Source organism: Trematomus bernacchii, unplaced genomic scaffold (assembly GCF_902827165.1).
Source record: "Trematomus bernacchii unplaced genomic scaffold, fTreBer1.1, whole genome shotgun sequence".
Classification (NCBI taxonomy): domain Eukaryota; kingdom Metazoa; phylum Chordata; class Actinopteri; order Perciformes; family Nototheniidae; genus Trematomus; species Trematomus bernacchii.
Window position 1 is genome coordinate 2,057,999 of NW_022987709.1, and position 18,758 is coordinate 2,076,756.

The 18,758-nt window shown below is 43.7% G+C and overlaps 1 protein-coding gene across 1 annotated transcript in view; it reads right to left on the bottom strand.

Moving 5' to 3' along the window:
• LOC117491041 (multiple PDZ domain protein-like) overlaps positions 1-18,758 on the bottom strand; it is a gene marked incomplete at its 5' end in the record, with an annotated part of 47,086 nt that overhangs the window by 5,903 nt on the left and 22,425 nt on the right. Inside the window, 9 exon segments of the mRNA XM_034140862.1 lie at positions 4,414-4,537; positions 4,667-4,770; positions 11,553-11,657; positions 11,768-11,890; positions 13,101-13,138; positions 13,724-13,898; positions 15,023-15,109; positions 15,340-15,487; positions 16,403-16,596. Coding sequence (XP_033996753.1) covers positions 4,414-4,537; positions 4,667-4,770; positions 11,553-11,657; positions 11,768-11,890; positions 13,101-13,138; positions 13,724-13,898; positions 15,023-15,109; positions 15,340-15,487; positions 16,403-16,596 — 1,098 coding nt within the window.

The window sequence follows — 18,758 nt, forward strand, 5'->3', positions numbered from 1 at the left end:
ATACACACATATTGTAGGAGCACAGAAACAGTGTTCAAATTCTGCTTTTACAAACTTATTTTGGTTGTGCTTACCTTGCAAAGGAATGTAAAGTTATTTAGGCAATGATGTTGGCGGGAGTTAGGGAGAGATCGCCCCTTCCAGGTGTGTGTGTGCGTTTTCCGGTGTGTGTGTAGGGAGTACGAGACGGTAGGAGTTGTGTTCGAGTGTGGGGAAAAGTCATAAGAGTGTTATACTATTGATTGGTTCTGTAAGGCGTGGCTGTGGCCGTCAATACCATAAAATAAAGAGAACGTTTTCGACATTGAAGGCTCGTGATCTGTGATCTTGAATAGCGGTGAACGCTACAATATGAACAGGCTCGTGCTTGGCCCACTGGTATTGTTTGTTTATTTATTTTGAAAATTAACTAGCAACGCCGTGCTGTCATATAGCAACTGCTAAGCTACTGCAGCAAAAAAATCCTGGCGCCGCCCATGCCTGCACTGCTTATTAAACGATATGAATACTTGGCACTGTAACGGAGGGGGAGGTGGGAGACATACAACGACACAACGTAAACGATAAACACAACAAACATTACTACGCCAAGTGGCATAGACAATACATAAATACAATCGTGAGATAAGGTAGGCCCCATCTCCTATCCGCGATAGTACTGTGTAGGCGCAGGTTCGCTGCATCAACCAGACCGAAAAATAAATGAAATTAACTTATATATACAGTACCAGCATGTCCTGAGAATAAGACCGCAACATTTTTAAGTGTTTTGTTTTTTCTTTTCTTATTCTGTTAATCAGCATTAACTTGAATAGAGCAACAAAAATAGTGAAAATAAAACTCTGGTTGCCTCTACATACTTGAATTAAAGAGTTTGAAATGAAGGGGAGCAAGCAAGTTAGGATTTTTAAAGCGCAGTCACTTAAAGGGCCCATGTCATGGCCATTTCCACTGATCATAATTACATTGTTGAGGTATACTAAAATAGATTTATACTGTGCAATTTTCCAAACTCACATTGGTTTCGCATACAGCATCTCTGTCAAGCATGTGTATTCAGCAGTATTCACTTTCTCCACTAAACGACTCGTTGGAGCTCTTGCCCCCCCCTCCCTGTGAGCCTAGTGTGCTCCGATTGGTCAGCTCGGCCACTCGTTCTGATTAGTCAACCACCAGAGAGGCTGCGCCCATGTCTAACAGTGCTTTTCCCGGCTGCTCTCAGCGTAACATCAGTCTTATCATGGCGTCGGCACAGCCGTATATTTTATATACATATATATTTTTAACTGTTGTTATAGAAGAGTGTGACGGCCCCAGGGCCTTTGTCTTACGATGGGATGGAGCTGAAGAGGCTAATCAGCACGATCACGGACACCTCCGGACACTACGGCCCCAGTCTCTCTCCAAAGCGGCTGCAGGAAGACTAACTCTGCGATCCTCTCAACCACCTATCTCTCCATTTACCACAATAAATGTGCCGTGGTTTTGTAAACTCGTGTATGTCTCCTTGTCTTTGTGGCCTACGAGCCGCTCATAACAAAGAGTAAGTTATGTTTACCCGTTATAAACTACTACTGTTTGATGAGAAATCAAATCATGGTTTGCTATATATGAATTCAGGGAAGAAAAGATAGGCCTACTAAGTATTTCCATTAAACTTTATTTTTAGAAATGTACAAAATGAACATAAATATACATATATACACACGGTATATCATCCATTCCTCCTCCTTGCATCTTGCCTGCGCACAGTCGGTGCAGTGCCTTTTAGCACGACGCCTCAGTAGTAGTAGAAGTGCCTTTTAGCACGTCATGGATTGTCCGCCAGGATCTGGCTGGACGAAATCAAATGCAAATCACAAAATATTAGAGAAACTTAGTTGTTTTAGATTCGTTAGTAGTAGTTGTGGAATGAACAGCTTGCCTGCTAATATGCTAACCTAGCTTTGTTTACCTTGGTAGCTAACACGATATGAACGTTAGCTTGGAGGAAAGGCAACTATAATGCAGTGTAATAAAACTACTATGAACAAAAGCTAGTGGTTCATATTAGGCTAGCAATAACGTGTTTATAATTGCAATCGTATACGGGTATTCTGCTACCATACAATGTAACTTGCATGAATACATTGTTTTGCGCTAGCATACAGCTAGCCTCGTTAGCTACATGCAGTATATGTACGGTCACAATGTACGGTAAATCACAGTACAGTATACTGTATGAGTATTCCGTGTGTGTGAATGCAGACATTCTCCTGCTATGAGATACATGTATGCAAGGCCATCTGCTGATATTAGAGTTGATATATGGAAACTCTAGCAACTTAGTTAGCACAGTTAGCACTGTGTCAATGGCTTAGCAGTCCAACACAGTTTACACATTTAAACAGTCTTGTTTGATAAATACACAAATAACAATGCAAACTTACAGGTTGTATACCCAGATCTTCCCCTGCTCCAAACGGTCCAAACAAGCTGTGCATATCCGGCCTCAAACTGGGCAATGTTTTGGAAGCTTTCGTCTGTGAAATGCCGGTTCTTCGAACCTCTGGAGGAGGAACACGCCGCTGCTGGTGTGGCCATAGCTCTTCGGGATTGGTCCATTTCGTTCCGGGTACCGCATGACATCAGGCGGTACCCGGAACTAAATGGAAGACTCAAATGGGCAGTGACGTATCTCCAACGAGGCGTTTTGGGGAGGTATTTTCTGTGTTAGAGTTTTACTCGCTACAGGGTGTACTTTGAGGGTTTTGACTCTGCACACCGTTTACATGCATAAAAACCTTCATAACACACAAGGGGACGGGTAATAACCGGAAAAGCATGACATGGGAGCTTTAAATATTGAAAGTCATCTTTAGGAAAGAAGAGCAACCAGCTCAAAAAACGTCTGGAAGTTTGACTTTCAGGTCCCTTAGTGTCGCCTCCGGTGATTCATATTTGAAAGTCTCTCCTTCGATAGTGATGACAAATCTTGCAGGATGAAGCAGACCGAATCGCAGACCGGTGTTCTTAACTTTCTCGATGATGTCCTTGTAGGCCGCTCGTTGTTTTTGGATCTCCATTGCCAGATCCTGTCGGACGAAGAAACGTTGACCCTCGAAGAGTAGTGCCTGCTTGTTTCTGGATGCTTGTAAGATGCTCTGTCTGTCACCCCACCGGAGCAGCCGCACGATGATGGTTCGCGGAGGCTTATCTGGGTTCGGTTTAGGTCCGAGGGCTCTGTGTGCCTGGTCGATCTCTGGGAGTGGGTCGCTCTCTTTCAAATCCAAAATACAACATATCATTTTGTTCAAGAAGCTGACCAGGTCCCCTGCTTCAGCGCCTTCCTTCAGCCCACTGATTCTGATATTATTCCTTCTTCCTCTGCTCTCGAGGTCGATAACCCGTTCGCGTAAAAGTTTCACATCTTTGGATAATTGTTTAACTGTCGCACCGTGGGTGCTGGCTTGATCTTCTAGCGTACTTATCCGTTTTTCACCGTTAGATATCCTGTTGAGTGCTGCTTTCGTGTCTATTCATTGTTTGTATAGTCTTTTGGAGAGTATCAAATGTATTCTCAAATCCCTTTTTGATATCTTGAATCTCTGCGCACAGCTGCTGGGCCCAGCGCGGTGTTACCTCTGTGTTTTCCTCAGCTGGTTCCATTGTGCGAGCGTCTTCGTGGTGTTTATTCCTCTGCGACTTCGCTGTCTGCCTAGTTTGATGCTTTTTAGACATTCGCTTAGAACCAACTTCAAGCAGCAGAGATCAAAAAGTCAATATCAGGAAAAGACTGTTTTAGCCGATTATTTTTAGCAAATTCGGTCTGATGAGAAGCAGCCACCTAGTGCGCCATGTTCACCTGTCGTGTCACGTGATTCTCAACGGCGGCTATTAATAATAACAATAATAAAACAATTCCACAACCTCTAGTGGCACTCAAGTTCAGGTTTCTCATTTTAAAATGTATGTTTGTCAAGTTTATTTGTATTGCTTAGTAAAAGAATGTGAAGCTTTTACAGTAGCTGTTACATGGATATATGTTTACACTCAAATGTATATCCACTTAATGCAGGTGGAACAGTAGCAAAGTGACAATGGTAAAGTTAGCATTCTAATATCTGAAGAGCAGGGCGACAATTTGGAAGATTTAAATTACATTTCACAAACGTCAATTTATGAAACATTACACTGATTACGTTTGACTGAATAACGCCAGTTAGCTTAGCATAATCAGACTTATAAATAACTCAAAAACCCACAGTTTTCTCCATATATGCAGACAGCAGTTACAAAGATGAATCTGTTTAAACTCTAATCTGGGAAGTGATGGATTAAATGGAACCTCGTGCTTTTGCTAAAGTCCAGACCTGTTAGCCTAGCTTAGCATGAAGACTGACAGCAGATGGAAACAGCTAGCCTGGCTCTGACCTTGCTAAAGACGGTCTTGACGTAGATGGGCAGGTCTCCATGTGGACTGCCGAATCCTCCAACGATGCTGAAGCCAAGTCCCTCAGATCCTTTCGCCAGACTGATGCTGCGGGGCCGCGGGGCCCTGAGGAAGAGGGTGGGGGGGTCAGATACACTGGGGCACTACAGTATTGTGTATGTTGTGTGTGTGTGTGTGTGTGTGTGTGTGTGTGTGTGTGTGTGTATGTGTGTGTGTGTGTGTGTGTGAGCTCACTCTGGCTCGGCTGTGTGTGTGTCAGTGTTGGCTGACAGAATGGAACCGCTGGTCAAACTCTCCACCTGAGTGGCGATGGCGCTGATGTTAGTGTCCGCTACCACCTGAGAGACACACACACACACACACACACACACACACACACACACACACACACACACACACACACACACACACACACACACACACACACACACACACACACACACACACACACACACACACACACACACACACACACACACACACACACACACACACACACACACACACACACACACACACACGCACACACACATGCACACAGTAAGAAAAATAGTGTGTCAGTTGTTTAAACTGAATTGAACCGATTTCATCTAAAGTGGCTCTCCAGTGATTTTACAAGTTTAGAGCATCCTTCACAGCTTTACTATCCAGGAAACTATTAGGACATGTTTCAAAAGCATCTGTTCTTCATTAAAGGTCAGGTATTAAACTGTATTTCAACAAGACATTATAGGTCTCAGATATATACAAAATATGTCTCTGAAGTTTTCTGCTCAAAACACCAAACAGATTGTAGCATGCCATAAACCCCTCTGTTTCAGCCCTGTTCTAAAAGTGCTGAACACTGCGGAGGAGAGGCGTTTCACATGACACAGACACACAGAGGGGCTGCAGGGGCTTACAGTAGTTGGTTTGATGCTAATGCTGTACAACCCAAAAATGACGTAAACTATGAACTTTTACGTCACGTATGAACCGAAACGGTGGGTTACGTATTGTAACCCTTGTTATATAAGCACAGGCGGAGCCCTCTACTGGACTCTATGGGTACTACCTTATCATGCAAGCATTCACCTACTGATATTTCTATAGACGTAGCCGACCCCGGGGCGGGCCTACCTGAATGCGTGTGCATCTCACCTCCGTATAAAAGGAGGCCTCGCCTCCTGACCATCATCCTACACCACTCTTCAGCGAGCAGTATAGGACAGACAGTGCCCCTGAGTAGAGGGCTCCGCCTGTGCTTATATAACAAGGGTTACAATACGTAACCCACTGTTATATCTCTCACAGGCTCCGCCCTCTACTTGACTCTATGGGTACAGTGGGCGGAGCCCCGATGTATACACGCACTGTCGTCCAACACACCGTTCCACCTCACTGTCCCTGACCGGCTTTAGCAGCCGCTGCGCCTCACTCACCTCTCCCTCGGTTGTAACCGTGGAGAAGTCCGGGCTGCGGCTGACAGAGCACACCTTGACGCGCTTACCTCGCAAAAAGTGTGCTCGAAAACAGTGCTGAGGGCTCCCCCCCGTCCGCCTATAGGCAGACAGAGAAAGTCCGCAGCCCTGTATGGGTTCACTATGCACCACCTCTCCCGAGTCCCTAAGGAGCACGGGGAGAGCGCAAGTGCCCCCATGTCCCCCACACTCAGACCCCGTGCAGAGTGTGTACAGACTATAGTGTGGAGGGCTCTCCCCATCCTGCCCCCAGGCAGGCGAGGCGAGCCCTCCAGCCCTGTAAGGGCCCAGTGCGCACTACGTCACCCCGCGACCCTCCAGGGGGCCCGGAAAAAACGTAAGCGCATTTACAGATGTAGCCCTTCATTTCAGATGCCTACCCGTGCGGGTCCGTGATCTGCACGGGGCGGGCCCCTGCTGAAAAGGAAAACCCCCCGCAGGACTTGATACGCCCCCCTTGATAAATACATTTAATTATAATGAAACCAGCTGCAATGGATCCACCAGGGGGAGCAGTGATTAAAAAGCTGCCACAGTGGAACTCTTGTGAAATAAAAAATAAACAGCTGATAGATCTACAGTAGAGGTATCTGATATAGCGGATATTTGTTAAGATCCATATGTCACGGATAGGATCATATTCTGTGCTAAATAAGAGACATGTAATCATTTACAAAACATCACCATGTTTTTATTTAACAAAATAATGTTGTTTAATCCATGTTGGCGTAAGTACAAAACCATCGCTATGTTTTTTTGTCAGGAAATGCAGACCGGCTCATACAAACGATTTTTAATCATCATCCTCACGATCATTTAATGTATCATATGTTCGCCGAATTGACATGAATGCACTAATACATGTAGTATTACTTCCACACGAGACCGCTCGAAAGCGGTGGGGAGAGGCGGGGCTATGGCTTCATCTATCGGGAAATGATCGTATAGAGGCGATTACACGGAGCCGTTTGACCCCCCAGAGCGTATCCATAAATCTCTTCATTTTGCCCTCAAAGTGCACCAGATTGATGCATTTAACTTCAATTTAAAGAAAAACATCTTCTGTTGTAACAACAATAACATTATAAATAGTAACATAGCTGAACATGGTATTGCACATTTAGCTTTCAGTGTTACTGACCTGAGATGTTTTTATTACATGAATTAAGGTGACTGAGGCTTTTTAACATAGACTTTTCAGTGTCCCACATTTTGCACAGAACTGTCCCACATTAGGAAATGCAGATTGTCTGAGACAACTTGGCACTAAGAGTACTGATATGTCTACCATTTATTTTATGAGTGTAATATCTGCATTTTCTCTTTTGGTTTGATTAGGACTAGGGCTGTCAGTCGATTAAAATATTTAATCGCGATTAATCGCATGATTGTCCATAGTTAATCGCGATTACTCGCAAATTAATCGCACATTTCTTTTCTGTTCTAAATGTACCTTAGAGGGATATTTTTCAAGTTTTTAATACTCTTATCAACATATGAGTGGACAAATATGCTTTATATGTTTGTTTATTATCATTTGAACAATGACAAATATTCTCATGAATATTAAACACAACAACCTCTGAACATTACAAATATTCGCCTCAATTCAACCTGGAACCTCTCTCATACAATAATACAGTGTGTGTGTGTGTGTGTGTGTGTGTGTGTGTGTGTGTGTGTGTGTGTGTGTGTGTGTGTGTGTGTGTGTGTGTGTGTGAATGTACTGTGATGGATCGTTGGAGCTATGTGCAGCTCAAGGCATATATGCTCGAACGGGAGGTGCCTGGACGCTGCAATCATGTTGCGCGCACTATCCGTGCTGAGTGTGCTGACTTTTTGTACAATGTCCCACTGTCTGGCTACCTGCATAAAGTCAAGTGCTCGGCGCAGTTGTCGGCGAAATGTTGCTCCTCTGTTTTCATTGAAACAGCTCCTTATATCCGTTAGCGCAGCTAGCTAGCACCAGATGCTAACAACAACAACAACACGTAAGGTGTGCCTCGCTCGCACCACACATACACACACCCTCCCGGTCCTCCCGATGGCCAGTCCGGGCCTGCCGGTGAGCGTGGAAGTGTGGTCTGCCACAAGCGGGCGGCAGGAGCGGGGCTGTCAGCATCAGTTTGGTATTTTAAACTCGATGCGCTCTGAAACTACGGGGCGGCCGAGGACAAAAAATACACATGCGTTAATCGCGTTAAAATAATTAGTGGCGTTCATTTTTTTTTGCGTTCACACGTTATTAACGCGTTATTAACGCGTTAACTTGACAGCCCTAATTAGGACACATCCTGGGGATTGTGTTTACAAACATTGACCATACTGTTCACCAGCCCCCACCCCTCTATGTTGCCTACTGTATGTTGCGAACTCTTTGTTTAAAACGAATTGGCCATCGGAATGTGTGGAGGAAGTCTCCCAAGGGGGATGGTCACATTCCACAGCTCTCCCCCCCCCCCTCCTGTGATCTCCCAACCCCCAGTCTGTAGGTTTGTGTTCGCATATTTAAGCTGTCGCACTTCCTGTTGTTTCTATCGCGCATTGCCGGTATGAAAGGGTCTGTGCCGGAAATATCAAACATTTAATAAAAGTGAAAAACAATGAACAAGACTTAACGTATTAATAATAATTAATTATATTTATTCCGTTTGGATGTACGATATTTGACTTTGTTTAGAGCAGTGAATTCTCTTCCTCTCTGCAGCAGAGAGCTAAACGCTGTCAGACCGGACCTAACCCTAACCCTGAAAAGTATTATCATCTGAAATTAATCATTATGTTATTAGTATTAAATACATATAAGTATTTTTACAACTTGTATTTAGAAATACTCTGTTGTAATTATTGATGCATTAATGTGTTCATCCATTCAATGTGGCATCTGCTATAATGGAGTTAATGTATGATATTACTTAATAATACAATGCATTATAATATATGATAATTACATTTTAATTTTATTCATTTCTTATTTCATAGTTTCTCATTATTATTATTTTTATTTTTATCGCTGATCTTATTTTTGATTTTATTAATCTGTGTGAATCTGTGCTGTCCTGGTTTTCACTCTCACCCTGTTGCTCTTTGAACTACTGAATTTCCCCACGGGGATTAATAAAGGTCCATCTTATCTTATCTTAATGTATAAATTGATTTACTTCGATCTACTGTACTTTGTAAAAACACCACAACAATATTACAACAAATATACTGCATAAAGCAAACTAATGTAAAGGTAAAAGTATGAGCATAAAAAATAAAGAAGTGTAAACATTTACATTATTATGATTATTTAATATATAAAGACTATATATTATTGAATTACAATTAAGATAATAAGATTAGATATACTTTATTTGATCTAAAATATTGATGTTTTTTCGTTATAGCAGCCTGTGAAAACCATAACAAATAAGTGATTAAATGCTACAGTATTCAGCAAACACAACTGCAGAGCTGCAACATTGCAAACAGACTAAGTTCTACAACACCAAGTTGTCTTTGTGTATTTGTGAATGAAGCGCCATCTCATGGTTAAATCCTGTAATTGAACAAATGGGGAAATTTGGCAACGCCCTCGAGCAATTTGGCAACGCCCCCAGCCACTGGGATCCGCTGGGTTTTTGGTTGGGACACACCCATTGGAGTCCTATCTGGAGTGCTACATCTGTACGCCTGGGGAGGGGGTCAGATGCCCACTGACCCACAGCAGCCCCCCTCCTCACCAGTCCTGTGTTGCCCCAGCAAGCACAGACGCGGAGAAAGAGCCAGACATATCCAAGAGATAAAACCTTATGAAGGGGCCTGGCGTTGACCAAGACGCCGCTGTGCATAAATCCTCCACACTCACACCGTTGAATAAAGCTGTTGACACAGCCACAGCCCAAGCGCACGGACCCCTGCGGGGCAGGCTCTCCCTGCCTGTTCGTAGGCATGTGCAATGCCTCTGCAGAACCAGCCTGCCAGGCGTTTCTTGGACAGAGCTTTCCCAGTCACCCCGCCCCCGAAGCACACGAACAGCTGTTCGGTGCGTCTAAGGGCAGCCGTGTGCTCCACATAACATGCTAACGCACGCACCGGGCAGAGGAGGTGCAGTTTAGCTTCCCTGGCCCCACCATGGGGTGGAAGACTAAAACCCCCCAACTGAATAGCCCTCGACCTGAACGCACTCCTTAGGCTCTTGGGCACAAAGGAGGGGTTCGGTCTGAGTGTCGCGCCGCTCCGGTCACCCCGAATCAACAAGCAACTCGGGTGCACCGACAGAGCGGTTAACTCGGACACTCTTTTGGCTGACGTTAAGGCAAGTAGCAACGCTGTCTTCCACGACAGTGCTTTCAGGGAGGAGAGCTCCAGAGGCTCAAATGGTTCTATGACCAGAGCCTCAAGCACCAGCGGCAGGTCCCACTGCGGGGCGGAGGCGTGCACTACTGGGCGCAGCCTCTCTGCTTTCTCTCATACGTCTTACTGCTCAGTGTCACTTCCGCTCACTGAAGAGAAAGGGATGATGGTCAGGAGGCGAGGCCTCCTTTTATACGGAGGTGAGATGCTTGCATGATAAGGTAGTACCCATATGGCGCATTTCCATTGCAGCGCGTAGCTCGCTTTAAGCGTGCCGTGTCGTGCCGTCCCCTTTTTTGGTTGTGCTTCCACTAGGCCTCGTTCCGGCGCGGCACGGCGCGGGGCCACTTTTTCCCCTCTTTTCTGGCCCTAGAAAATTGTGGCCAACAAACAGGGCTGAGTCGGGCTGAGTATGCTAAACTAGAGAGAGGAGCGCTGGCAAGAGGGCTAGAACTACAACAAGATGGACATATTTGACCGTGATTTAATTGTAATACACGTTTCAAAATGATGCCGAAGTAACAACATACTGATACCGGTTAGTAAAAACCATGAATTAATGCTTTGTCAAGTCTGCAGACAGACGGCAGGCGAAAAACCTTTTAAAATTCGTGTTTTTCTAGATGGAGATTGGCTAAGCTAACGCAGTATATGCCCCGACCGTCCACACTCACAACAACGGCCTATACAGACATAAATAAAGCAGCGACTGTATTCACCATGACACAGGCAGTCTGTGGTGTGTACTTGTTTAACCTTTGTCGAGTTTCTGAACATATATAAGGAGCTGTGAGCTCTGAGTGCTAACAGCTAACGGTTGTGTTGTGTTTCTGGATTTCTCATTGAAGATGACGTCACGGCTCCTCCTACACTGCGTTACTATAGTAACTACCCCAGTTCCTAAACTGTAATGGAAGCGCAGCATGAAGTGAGTCGGCCCTGTTAAGGCCCAACGCGGCCAAGCCGTACCGAGCCGTACCGAGTGTGGCCGAGGCCGACCGTGTAGTGGAAATGCGCCAATAGAGTCCTAGAGGGCAGAGCCTGTGAGAGATATAACCTTCTCGCCTGTTTTTTGAGCAGCGTTCACATACTTGGATCAGGACGGAGAGAGAGACAACCTTTTTTGCTGAAACGTTCTGATTGTCTTAACACACAGTGGAGACATACATATGTATTCAATACATTAAAAAGTGCATTTTGCATAATAGGGGACCTTTAAACTAGTTTATATTACAGCAGTGCTGCTTTGCGTTTGTTTTTGGATTAAGTGTAAAGTAGGACCACACAATGGGAGGTTGGTGTAACACCGGCAGTGTTACCTTCAGGCTGATTTTTCCGTAGCTGTTCTTCAGCATGGTGACGGCCTCGCTGTGCGACAGACCGTCCACAGACTGACTGTTAATACTGACGATCCTGTCCCCCACCTGAGCACACACACACATACGGGCTTTCTTATTTTATATGGGGTATTATTGTGTGTCATTGATACAAAAATAACAAATCCTAACACACAGCCAAAATGATCTTAGTCTACCTTTAGTTTGTGCGTTTTGGCAGCGACACCGTTGGCCTGAATCATGGCGATGAAGATGGGTATGTCACCCAGCGGGCTGCCCTTCCCCCCCGCTATGCTCACCCCGAGAGAGTCACTGACAGTCTGAAGGGTGAGAGTGAGAGGAAACGTCGACATAATTGTAAAGACTTGCTTCAGATGACGAGTGCTAATCTCCCCTCAATGATTTCAGCTTCCTCAGGAAGTGCCGGTGTTACACCATCATCTCTAACCCATCACATTACGCATCATCCTTTCACTCTGTTGGAGCCGACACCTTTGGGTCAGTTTGTTGATTGGTTCGTCAGAATGCTTTAATAAACAAATGAGACCTTAGACATAAATTCTGGTGTTACTTTCGTTATATGAGCAAAAAACTGGCTTTTCAATCAAAGAAGGAGGTAGGGGCACGTGTAGGAGAGTGGTCGTTTGTGCATATCGTTCCAGGTTGGGCTGAAGGGATTGGTTATCCGATGGGTCAGGTGGATGTTTGTTTTAAACACCCTCACCACTGCATCATTGCTTTAATATATAAGAATTTGCATGTTTCAATATATTTGGTGTAATAGAAGCCTAATTGTTTATTTTCTGCAGCTTTGAGACTTGTGGAAATTATATATCAGGTTGGCTTTGAGTCTATTGTTATAATTTCAGTACAAAAACATTGCTTAAAAATGATTTATTTAGTGCAAAAAGCTTTTCAATGTTTATTTATATTTAATTTCTGCTACTGTAGTTGGTAGAAGGCCTTCGGTGCAGGGTGGCCGATGTAATTCATCCGCATCTGTAATTGGCACAAAATTTTTTTTTAATCATACTTTCTCACAAGCATTATTTCCACAGCTGGTAGACTGTTAAACATTGTGCCATCATAGAATTTGGACAGGGTCACATATTTGCAGTAGACCTGATAAACATAGATGTTGGATACACTATAATATCTAATAGGACACACCAGGTGATCTGTCTGTAGAACACAAACACCTCATCTGACCATATTTGGTCTTCCTCAGGAAGCTGAACTCCGTCCAGACATCATGTGAGCGTTCAGACACCGCTTCCTTAAAAAACAGTTACTCTTTCATGAGATGCTGTTAACAATCAGAAGTTATCCAGCAAAAATAAGTGTTTACATGTCAGCACATCGCAGGATTATGAGTCCCTCTCTCAGGTTTATACCCGCCATATACAAATATACACTTTAACCTCCATCAAGAACTCAATTTCTTCCACTGACAATGTACTTTTTAATTGTTATACTTATATTTGTGTTATTCTTATAATTTACTTGTCTGTGTAATACTCTTTTATTTACCCGTGTGATCTCCACTGTTCGGATACCAGCATCTACCCCTACACAAACACACAGAAAGGAAAAAATAACAGTGAGTGTCTGCATCAATATCACACTATCATCATATTATATCATACAAACATCATATAATTACATTATTTATGATTCCATGAAAACCTGTTTAAAGCTATAGTAAAACTTTAAAGTAACTTAAAATCCTGTTAAAATACTTTAGCTACATTCTTTTACCCCTTAAGAGACATGTGAACGTGCTTAGTAGCATAAATCCACTCCTTTATGTAACCCTTCACATGACATTGAAAAGGTGCCCTAATGACATTTGTCACATTTTAAGTAAACCCAAAGACATCATTTATCACCGTAACATTTTTTTTAACAGTTAACGCTGGCCTATAAACTGTTTACAGATACTGAAGACTTCAGTAATTTCAAAGCATACACAAGATTGAGGATTTTTTTTAATTAAAAATTGATACCTTAAAGGCCCTTAATCTTTTTATTTTTGTGAAAATTCAGGCTTTGATGCTGCTTGAGAAAGTTCAGTTAAAAAAAACGTTATCCACTCCCAACACGCAGGACATGTTATGTATTTGTTCATGTATCCTAATAACTCCGCTCTCTACCTGTGCTGTTAGAGGAGGAAGTGATGTCACTGATGGTCTCCATGTTGTTGTTAAGGGGCAGTAAGCCAGTGGGGGTCATTGTCGGGGGGTCAGAGTTCACAGGGTCAGGTGATGTTGAGGTATGTGTGAGGGGTGGAACCACAATGCCTGAGCTGTTCCCACTCACGTGACTCATCTGGAACAAAGACAGGTTATACAAAACATGATATTTCTTGCTTCTGTTATCAGCTGTTTACAAATCAACAGGCTGTCTCTCAAATCATGTTTGCACACACTGCTTAGTAGCACCTTGAATAATGGTTCAACTTTAAGACCCCCTTTATACGAGAACGAAACGGCTTGTATCCGCATAGTTTCTCTTGCGTATAGCCCTATTATTTACACAAGGCCGTAACAAAACGATAGAAACGGACCCCACAAACGATAACGGGTCCCAAGGTGGATAGATTTGCAAACGAAACGCTCTGGGGGGTCAAAAGGCTCCGTGTAATCGCCTCTATACGAATATTTCCTGAAAAAATAACGATAGCCCCACCTCTCCCCACCTCTGCTGCACACTGCTGTAGCATGGCCAGTAGCTACTGTCAGTAGCTACTGCTAGTGCTACTGCTACTGACCATGCTACAGATGTTAGGGCAAAATCTACAGCTCCTCTACCACAACCATCAGCAACAAGTGGACATGGAGAATTACATGAACTACTACATGCTGCTAAATCCATCGCGGGGCATAAACAGAAGGGTAGCCATGGCAACATTGCTCCGGGGTCTTCTTCGCTGCTTTTGGTGTATTTTGTGGCGGAAGTTACAGCGCCACTTACAGTCCCGGCATATGTACTACAGCGTGTCCAGCGCTTTCGAGCGGTCTCGTGTGGAAGTACAGCGCCACTTACAGTCCCGGCATATGTACTACAGCGTTTCCAGCGGTCTCGTGTGAACAGACACGTTAAATGAAACGAATGCATGTGAACGGAAGACTTTTTTGAAAATGCATACTGTGCATAAACGCAAATGTTCCCGTGTAAAAGCAGCCTAAGAGAGAATAAATGTACACCATTTAACACTTGCTTTCATTATTCTATTCATATAAAACACCTAACTCTATATACAGTGCAAGAACACACACACACACACACACACACACACACACACACACACACACACACACACACACACACACACACACACACACACACACACACACACACACACACACACACACACACACACACACACACACACACACACACACACACACACACACACACACACACACACACACACACACACACACACACACCTGGCTTCCTTGTGAGTTGCGTCTGGAGGTGATCCAGGATGCAGCTTTGAGTCGTCCGAGCTCCAACAGGACCAGACCTCGAACACACTGCAGGACACAAGAACACACATTCCAAAGTACAAATATGTGACCATCAATCTCCACAGCCCAGAGACCTTTGTTTCCTGTCTGTTCTACACTTCCATAGATCAAGTTAAAGCAGAAATGCAAAGAAAATTATAAAAAGAACACCTGAGCCCTTGAAAGCAATCAACTATTGTGTGTGTGTATGTATGTTTGTGTGTGTGTGTGTGTGTGTGTGTGTGTGTGTGTGTTACCTTCAGTATGGCAGCGACAGTTTCCTGGGAGGCATGTCTTGTGTCTTCTCCGTTGACTGACAGGATCTGATCTCCCTGCATCAGACGACCGTCCAGCTCAGCGGCGCCCCCTTTGACCACCTCAGAGATAAACACACCACTGCCACTCCTTACACACACACACACACACACACACACACACACACACACACACACACACACACACACACACACACACACACACACACACACACACACACACACACACACACACACACACACACACACACACACACACACACACACACACACACACACACACACACACACACACACACACACACACACACACACACACACACACACACACACACACACACACACACACACACACACACTATGTTGTGTTAAGTCTCTAAAATATGATTTGTACGCAAGGATATAACATTTCTATTAGTGGTGCAGCCTTAACTTTAAAGATCACCTATTATGCAAAATCCACTTTTCATGTCTATTATAAATAAAGATGTGTCCCCTCGGTGTAAAGAGATTCTGTAAGTTTCAGGAAAAAATATTTGCTCACTTTTTGTCCTGAAACATTTAAATAAAAACCTGTCTGAAAATAAGCTGATCAGATTTTGGCCACTTAATGATGTCATAACGATTAGCCAATCAGCAACCAAGGTAGCCGATTAGCCCCCCCCCCCCACCTTATCACCTGAATCTCCTCCTAGAGCACCATTGTGTTATTTTAAACCAAATATCTCCCAGAGGGGCATGGTGAGTGGCTCCTTATTTTCATCTAAAGTAACAGACAGAGAATCAGCACTTTTGAAACAGGGCTGAAACAGAGGGGATTATGGGATACTACAATGGGTGATCTGTTTGGTATTTTCAGCCAAACACTTCAGAGACATGTTTTGTATATATCTGAGACCTATAATATATTGATGAAAAAACAGTATAATAGGGGACCTTTAATAAATGTAGTTTTACATTTTAACCAACAACAGCAGTAACACACACTGAGGGTCTGCAGTGGAATGTGTGAGAAGTGATCATTGAGTGTTAGTTTTCAGCGGACCTCTTCCCAACGATGCTGAGTCCCAGCCCCCGGCCGCTCCTCTTCTGCAGTTCCACCTTGAAGACGTCCAAGTTCTCCTCATCTCTGTACTGCGCCTCGTCCCTCAGCACCGTCAGACGGACCGTCGCCGGCGTCTGTCTCAGGGCGGCGATGGCCTCCTCGTGAGACGCCCCACGCAGGTCCACCCCGTTCACCTAAAATTCAATAAACTTAAATAAATTCCTACGTTTTGTGCATCTTCAACAAGAGGAATAACCATAATCTGATAGATGAAGGGTTTCTCTATGGGCTCAGAACAGTCTCATAATACACACATGCACACAGAAGGATTCACACTTGTATTTCATGATCCGCAAAAGGATTCACACTTGTATTTCCGGATCCACACTTGTGTTTTTCAATGCACACACAAATGTGTTCCGTTTCATATACATGTAAATAAAATCAAAATACAGAAAAAGGTTTTACATATGAGCCCTTGAAAGCAAGGGCACATTTGTTTTCCGTTTAAAACCGCTGCACCTACAAACACAAACCGCTTTCTGTGCATGGATCGTTGTGCATTCGTGTGTGGGTTTTTTGAGACTCCCCTGACGGTCACCCGATTCGTACTTGTAATTTTTTCTATCTATAGCCAATCAGATGTCTCCTCCATTCTAAGCCAATCACATGAGCGCGCCCCCACGAGGGTATAATTTCTTGCGTTCATGACGAATATAAAACTGACAGGCAATAATTCATGATACACTTTAAGTTATTATAGAAGCTTAAATAGTCACATTTTACTTTAATTCTCCAGTTACCAACACTTTTGACATAAAGTGCCTGCTAGCATGACCGACCACGATTACAACTTAAAAGCTCTCCGTGAGGCGTGTGACGACTCGGATATTGAGGACATCGACATGGATGCGGACAATTCTAAGGGACTAAAAATAAATTGGGACCACACACCAACTCAAGGACCGAATCCAAAGAAATCGAAGGTTCATGACGAAAAACAAATGGCAGAGGATAGCAGCAGCACCATTCTCCAGGCAATTCAAGTCTTATCTGGAAAAATGGATGAACAGACAGAGCTGTTAAGAAAGTTTGAAAAACGCATTGAAGCAAACACTGAAGCAGCTAAAGAAAATAAGAAAGAAATTTCTGTTCTTCAGAAAAAGTTTGATGATCTTCTGAAAGATAACACTTTACTACGTAAGTCTGGCGAGGAGCAAGCCCGCTACAAACGGAGGTGGAATCTGAGGATGAATGGTCTGCCTGAAAAAGAAGGAGAAAACACAAGAGAAGCTGTCATCGGGATACTCACAAGAGTTGTTCCGCTGTCTGTGGAGAAGCTGCGTGACTCAGTGGACACTGTCCATCGGCTGGGAATAAAGGGTAATGCAGCTACCTCCAACAATACATCGCGGTCTATCATCATTCAGTTCGGGATGAGGACCGTTCATGACGAGGTCTGGAAAAAGTCCAAAGATGCGAGAGTCTGCAGCGAGATGCACATTCGTTTCAAAGAGGATTTCTCCAAGGAGGACCGGGAGGCTCACTCCAAGCTGTGGCCACTGGTTCAAGAAGCCAGGAGAAAGGGGAAGAGAGCCTTTCTGAAGGAAGGCTTCGCGCTGATCGACAACAAAAGAGTGGACCCGGAATAATGTGAAAAACACTGCAGTAATAAACTGGAGGGACAGGGAGCGGGTTTTCTGTCCTGTTCTGTAGGTATGCTGAAGTTCTCAGTTTGATTGTTTTTAGGATTGGACTTTTCTCAGGTTATATAAAAAATGTTGTGAGCTATTGCACTGAATATGTTAGTTAAGGGCTACGTTACTCACTCTTGCGAATCGATATAGCATTCTTTTGTGCATTTTCTTAAGGATTCTATCTTTACTCTTTCAATGTTATCTTTTATATCCTTAAATGCTAGGGGGCTAAAAAACAATGTGAAGCGTAAGGACATTTTTCTTTGTTGTAAGGAACAAAGAGCAAATTGTGTTTTTTTGCAAGAAACTCATTCTGCAGAGGCAGACTAAGTTCTGGAAAGTACAATGGGGAGACAACATTTATTTCAGCCATGGAACATCACATTCGGCTGGAGTGATGATTTTATTTAACAGGTTACCTGGAAATATAATTGACCACAGGAGTGATACAAACGGTCATTGGCTAATGGTTGTGACTGATGTTCATGGGACTAATTACATACTGGTGTGTGTTTATGGGTATAACAGAAAGATTCAAAACAATAATTTTCTTTCAATCTTGTGCCAAAAATTAGAGGAATGGAATTTATATGACTGTTAAGATTATAATCGGAGGGGATTTTAATGTAGTTCCTGGTTAGATCGCCCTCCCACCGTTT